General features: G+C 51.2%; 1 protein-coding gene across 1 annotated transcript in view; it reads right to left on the bottom strand.

Annotated features, from left to right (window-relative positions):
- plxnb3 (plexin B3) overlaps positions 1–6,560 on the bottom strand; it is a 46,299-nt gene that overhangs the window by 4,070 nt on the left and 35,669 nt on the right. Inside the window, exons 11-30 of the mRNA XM_017303208.1 lie at positions 6,453–6,554; positions 6,136–6,305; positions 5,911–6,062; positions 5,729–5,834; positions 5,510–5,646; positions 5,250–5,426; positions 3,755–3,920; positions 3,545–3,676; positions 3,349–3,453; positions 3,120–3,281; positions 2,891–3,042; positions 2,704–2,804; positions 1,537–1,754; positions 1,285–1,463; positions 1,109–1,175; positions 886–1,032; positions 729–809; positions 576–654; positions 389–492; positions 150–306 (exon numbers count right to left, since the gene is read on the bottom strand). Coding sequence (XP_017158697.1) covers positions 150–306; positions 389–492; positions 576–654; positions 729–809; positions 886–1,032; positions 1,109–1,175; positions 1,285–1,463; positions 1,537–1,754; positions 2,704–2,804; positions 2,891–3,042; positions 3,120–3,281; positions 3,349–3,453; positions 3,545–3,676; positions 3,755–3,920; positions 5,250–5,426; positions 5,510–5,646; positions 5,729–5,834; positions 5,911–6,062; positions 6,136–6,305; positions 6,453–6,554 — 2,694 coding nt within the window. The remainder of the gene's footprint in view (positions 1–149; positions 307–388; positions 493–575; positions 655–728; positions 810–885; positions 1,033–1,108; positions 1,176–1,284; positions 1,464–1,536; positions 1,755–2,703; positions 2,805–2,890; positions 3,043–3,119; positions 3,282–3,348; positions 3,454–3,544; positions 3,677–3,754; positions 3,921–5,249; positions 5,427–5,509; positions 5,647–5,728; positions 5,835–5,910; positions 6,063–6,135; positions 6,306–6,452; positions 6,555–6,560) is intronic.

The following is a 6,560-nucleotide window of genomic DNA, read 5'->3' as shown; positions in this document are numbered from 1 at the left end:
CTGGGTTGTGGTCAACGGTCCGGGTTGTGGTCAACGGTCCGGGTTGTGGTCAACGGTCCGGGTTGTGGTCAACTGTCCGGGTTGTGGTCAACGGTCCGGGTTGTGGTCAACGGTCTTGGTTGTGGTCAACGGTCCGGGTTGTGGTCAACGGTCCGGGGAGTGGTCAACGGTCTGGGTTGTCAACAGATTTCCTGTGATTCTGATGGCTGAGGTGTGTCGGTTCTTACTTTCTCCCGTCTGAAACACCTGGTTGACCCCTGAACTGAGAAATCGAGGGATGAGGGCGACTGTGGCGCCATCTGGAACCTGAGGAACGGAGAATGTGACGTAAAGATGAGCAGCAGTGAGACAGGAAGGCGGAGACTCGCTGTGATTGGTCGGTTCGCACCTTGTAATGCTGCAGCGTGTTGAGCCTTTTCCAGCGACCGTGAACCACTGCTGTGACATCATCATCCGACAGAGTCAGGTGACCTGCCTGACCCGAACGCCACTCTGCAGACAAACGTACACAGGTGAGAACCGGCTGCCTGTCAGACTAAGGAGAGGTGAAACAGGTGAGGAGGACTAGTGCGCACCCAGGTCCAGACTGTCTGCTGCTGGTCTCTGAGAGAACGGAGCTCCTCTGTAGACCTGATCCAGGATCTTATCTTTCACCTGGACACAGAAACACCCTGGCAGGTGAGCAGCAGAGCGACGGGTGACCAGGGGTCTGTCCAACGTGTCCCTACCTGGGTGATGGTGTCGGTGTCGAGAACCTTAATGGGACACGGCTGAACCTCCACTCCGTTCTTCACCAGGACGTTCAGAGTCTGAGGAACAGGTGAGACAGACAGGTGAGACCAAACCAGGCTCGAGTGCRGGAGGTAGTCCTGTTGCTATGGTTACCATGGCAGAGTAATCGATGTCCTCTCGCAGCAGATGGCTGTCGTTGAGCGTCCGCTTGGCCTTCCCCGTCACAGCGTCCACCGGGCCCTTGTCCACCTGGTACTTTATGGCCCGGTAGAGCATGTAGAGCGGCTCCCCGGCCACTTCCTGTCAGACAGACAGGTGAGGGTGAGACAGGGGGAGGGGCAGGTGAGGAGAGACAGGTATGGACAGAAACCGCTACCTTCAGGAAAGAATAGAGGCAGATGGACATCCAGTTGGTCAGCATCTTCTCAACAACCGTCTCCGTCCTGAAAGACAGAGGAGCCAGAGGTCAGTCCAGGTTCCGGCTGGACCCTCACCGGTCCGGGTGTCCTGGTTCCGGTTCAGCAGCATCTGAGGTGCGCTTGTTTCCCGTACCGGCGCAGCATGAGCTTGGGGTTCTTGGCGACGTACTGCTGCACCAGGTCCTGCAGCAGCGTCTTCATGACCTCGGTGAAGTACTCCAGCTTGTCGTGCAACGCGATGGTGAGCAGACTGGCCACGTAGCCGCGGTCCCGCTGGGAGAAGCCCTGCTGGGCCTCCAGGGTGTGGATGAACTGCCGATCAGAACCACAGCGTCAGCACCAGCGGCCCACTCGCCTGGACCCGCCTCACCTGAGCAGGACCCACCCTGGTGAGGAAGAGTCTGTTGTTGAGCAGGTTGTTGAGCTGCTGGAGGCCCTGCTCCACCGTCGGCCTCCTGGACTCCGGCAGGTCCAACTGCCGGCTCAGCAGCGCCGTCTGCTGGCCGGGGAAGAAGATCCTCTCTGCGTACGTCTTGTAGTCGAGCAGAGGAAGACCCGGTCCTCCCACGTCGCTGCTGAGGTCCATCATTTCTGTCATCAGGTCTGCAGGACGGGAAGAACAACAGGTCGATCAGTGGGATGCTCACAGCATCTGCTAACAGCAGCGCTAACTGTTAGCTTAGCACTTTAGCATCTTTGCTAACTTTGAAAATGTTTAGCCCACATTTAGTCCATTCATAAGGTAGCGTAGTAAATGATGGTTATTCTGTACCCACAATGCATCACTGTACATTAAACAGTTTAAAGTCTCCTGATCTCCTGCTTCCTTTCTGACTGACGTGCTCAGTTAGGCTAAATCAGAGTTAGCAAAACTCAACGTTAAAACTGAGTGAATGTTTCCAAAGAGTCGCTTCCTGAAACGCAACCCATGCAGGTAGGTGTGTAATGACTGACCTGACCCTGATGAGGGCGCTCTATCCTGTAACACACGTTGAGTAATTGACGCTGTGGATTTCAATATCGTTGAGCGTTAGCAGATGTTTATAAGTGCTTTAAGGCCAGTGCAGCTAACTTTTTAATTAGTGGCTGATGGTGGGTATCAACATTATTGAATTTAGCACTTTAACTTTAGCTAAATACCATGTTCGCATTGAGTTTTAGCACTATTAATATTAATTGTTAGTGATAGAATGCTAGCACAATTAAACGAGTTAGCTTACGCAAAATACCATGTTGGTATTGCAATTTAGTGGGACTAATGTTTAGTGCTTTAGAGTTAGCGCAGCTGCCTTTTTAATTAGAATAACCCACATTCACGTGGTTCAATTAAGCTCTTTAGCATTAACTTGTGCTAAATACTATGTTGGCTAATGCTTATTGTTATTAAGTTGGCATAACAAACCTTTGAGTTCACGATGCACACATTTGTGCTTTTGCATTAGCTTCCATTAAATAGCACGTTGATATTGCGCTTTACCAAGCTGATATTATGAATAGCACTTTAGCAATAGTCAAGCTAACTTTTGAGCTAGCGGTGCCCACCACTGCTCACCCGTGAACTCCTTACGACACTGATCTCCCACGTTGATCTCAAGAGTCTCCAACTGCAGCAGAACCTTCTTATAATCTCGGAGAGCCTGTTTGCTCTTCCTCCTGTACAGAACAAAGCAGATCGCCGGTCAGGGGATCCAGTCAACCGGCTCTGGAGAAACCCGGGACACGGCAGCAGCGGGTTTTACCTGTACATGAGAATGACGATCAGCACCGACAGGATGATGACAGCAGCTCCAGCACCCAGACTGATCTGCGCCGCCAGCGGGATGGGAGACAGCAACGAGTCGCTGTCGTACTGGACCAGACCCAGGTCCGCCTGCAGCTTCCCCATGAACACCTGAGAGACAGACAGGTAGACTAACAACATCCTGCTGGACCAGGGGCGTTCTTAGTGTTTCTCTCGGTTCAGGTCACCTTCAGCATAGGCAGCTCGCTGCTGCCRTCCACGCTCAGAGGCTGATCCTCCGGGGGTTCGCAGTACAGGTGGGTTCGGTCCAGAGTCTTCACCTCACAGTCTTGATCTCCAAGCCGAGCCTGGACTTCATCCTTGGACATGGCTCTGGTCAGGTCCAGACCCTGAGGGACGCCAAGACATCAGACCACATGCTGCATCCGCTGGACCAGCCAATGAGAGTCACTGTACCTCTACAGCGATCACTCCGCCGGGTTTGAAGCGGTACGGAGCGTCCGGAGCGTCTCGGTTCAGAGGAAAGAACTGGGGGTTCTGGTAATAGGTGAAGCTCTGACCCTGATGGACAGAGACAGACGGAGACAGACGGAGACATCATCAGACTGAGCAGGGTCTGACGCGGCGGTGAGCAGCAGGCCGGTGACGGCACCTCGATGCTGTCGTAGTGGACCCGGACGTTGTCCAGCTGAAACCACACCCCCTTCACTCTGACCTCTGGGGGCACTGCGGGGGTCGGACATGTGATCTCAGAGGACGACAGGACAGAGCAGCGCTCAGACACCTGAGACATGGACAGGAGAGCAGACAGGTGAAAACAGGTAGGTAGGGTGCAGCTCCCTGATTGGTTGGTTCATCTCACTGTCGTCATGGTGCCGTTAAAGACCAAGTGCTGCCTGGCGGTCAGGAGAGCCAATCGCCTTCTCCGTTTCACTCTCTGCACCTCCAGAGGCTCCACCCACACAGATATCACCGGCTCCTGCACCACGTCCAGGTTCCTGCCCGTCACCTTGATGACCCGCCCTCCCCTGAGAACAGGACATCAGCTCCTTATTAGGAAGCAAAGCTGTAACTAAGACCATAGATCCCAGGCCTTTAACGGCACAGAAAGTTTGGATCAATCAGACATTTTTAGTATTTTAAGTTTCAAAATTATGTCGTTAATACGCATGAACACAAATCCAGAATTACTTAAATTGATAAAATGAAATGTGACGCACCAAGATATGATCGCATTGTTTTGTTTTATTGATAATCTAAACGGAACTAAACGGCGGTGACAGTTTATTGAACTGAGGTGTTTTACCGAGTTACACCACAAGGTGGCGATGCTTCCTGTGACGGTTGGGTGCGTCTCTTGCTCTGCTTTGCCAGTTGGCACARACACACGAAGCAGTAAAGACTTTCTATCTTATTTTTACTTAATTAWGGGKTTYTAAAGTCCACCAGCATGGATATGATTCCCATAAAGATTTATTTAATCATGTAACGTTACTGCATCAAACCGTTTAATGTAAGATATGTTTTTGAGAGCGAAATAACAAATCTACCATGGTAGCACACTGGCGCTAGCATGCTAGTTGCAGCTAACTGCTTGTGTATTCAATGTTGGTTCAGCCATAACCAACATTAAATACACAATAAATAATGATTTATTTATTCTAACATCGTAGTGTTCGGTTTAATCTAAGATAGTTTGTATATGAAAGCTTTCCCAGCACATTGAGACCGAGAGAAATGGCTGACTGTACTGTTAGCAYWCYGGTGCTAGCATGCTAGTTGCAGCTAACTGCTTGTGTATTCAATGTTGGTTCAGCCATAACCAACATTAAATACACAATAAATAATGATTTATTTATTCTAACATCGTAGTGTTCGGTTTAATCTAAGATAGTTTGTATATGAAAGCTTTCCCAGCACATTGAGACCGAGAGAAATGRCTGACTGTACTGTTAGCATTCCGGTGCTAGCATGCTAGCTTAGCAGCTAACTGCTGCTGCATTTCCGGTTGGTTCACCCATATTTTGTGTTGATGCTTATATGTCACATAAAGTCAGATTTACTGCAGTTAAATCTGCTAATTTATGCTAAAGGACTACAGACTGTAAAATCTGTTAGCATATTGCGGCTGAGTGAAAAATGACAAATGTCATGGTTAATATATTGGCTCCCCTCTGCTAAATGGAAGATCGTACACAATTACCAGTCAAAAATTACTCATTGAGCAACAATCTGTCAATATTTGAAAGTTATGCATTTTATAARAAGTTGTTTSTGGCAGTAGCATAATTAGCATAAAGTATTATTCTGAGTGTTGCGTCATACACCACAAACAAAGCTCAGKAATGGGTCCTTACGCGTAGAAGCTCTCTGCAGGTGTCGCTTTGGTGATGACGGGGTCGTCCAGGTAACGAAAGGTAAGCTCAGGACCGGTCCGATTAGCTTTACCAAAGAAGACCCAAACCGGAACTGGTCCGGTCCAATTGCTAGAACTGGTCTTGCACACAAACTGGGAATCAGTCACCTCATTCACACTGGGAGGAGACAGRAAAACGGAGACGTGTCAAACTGAACCAGGAAGWGCCATCAGTCCCAGCAGAACCGGGTCAGAACTCACATGAAGCAGGGCTGCCGGTCCAGGAAGGCGGCCAGGTCCGAGGTTTGCCCGGTCAGCAGCTGTTGGCCTTTGATGGTCAGCTTGGTTCCTCCAGAAACCGGGCCTTTATCTGGAACCAGACCGGTCAGCTTAGGGTTCTGGGGAGAGACCAGAACAGCAGAACTTTGGTCCGCGGGCCTGAGGTCAGAACCGCCTGAACAGAACCTCAGCGGGTCTCACCTGATAGGTGAACATCTGGGTCGATCGGCCAGGTGGAGTGGTTCCCACGGTAACCTGGACATTCCCGACCCGGTGATTCCCACTGCTCTGCAGCTCACACACGACCCTGACACAGGTGAGCAGGCAGGTAAAGACGGGTGGAGCAGCCAGGTGTTAACTGAGGGCCAGTCAGGTGAGTCTACCTGGTGGAGATCTGGTATCCTTCAGGCTGAGCCACACATGGGACGTCTGCCACCTGGACTCCGCCCACCACGTCCTGGTACCTGGTGCCCAGGTTGGACCCTGTGATTGTCACCAGGATTCCACCCTCCACAGGTCCAGTCACAGGATGCACCTGCAGACAGGCCGGTGACACGTTTCCATGGCAACAAGACTTCTGCAGACCCACGCCCGCTGGCAGGACTCACCTGTGTGATCTGAGGCGTCGGACAGGTGTCTGCCGGTACGCCGGAGCATGATTGGCTGTAGACGCATCTGGGGGCGGGGCTTCCAAGACACCACACACAGCTGTACTCCACAGGCACCGCCCGGCACTGCGAGCAATCTGATTGGCCGGCTGAGCAGTCATACAGGTGGACTGAAGAGAAAATGACCGACATCCGTCAGGTCCGATACCGACGGAACCAGAACCTAAAGGTCCGATAATCTGAAACGGATCATGACTGAAAACCTGTAGAAATCTGTTCTGGTTCTACAGAACTGGGTCAGCAGGTGAGTTCCTTACGTCTGAGTCCAGGTGATGCATCAATGCGCCTCTGTCCTCTGCGCAGGTAGATGGCAGCAGAATACTGCAGCTGGCTGAGGCGAAACTGGAACTGAGGACAGACCGCAG

The sequence above is a fragment of the Poecilia reticulata genome, unplaced genomic scaffold (genome assembly GCF_000633615.1).
Source record: "Poecilia reticulata strain Guanapo unplaced genomic scaffold, Guppy_female_1.0+MT scaffold_212, whole genome shotgun sequence".
NCBI lineage: Eukaryota > Metazoa > Chordata > Actinopteri > Cyprinodontiformes > Poeciliidae > Poecilia > Poecilia reticulata.
Note: the sequence above shows the minus strand (reverse complement) of the source record. Positions and strands in the feature narration are given on the sequence as shown.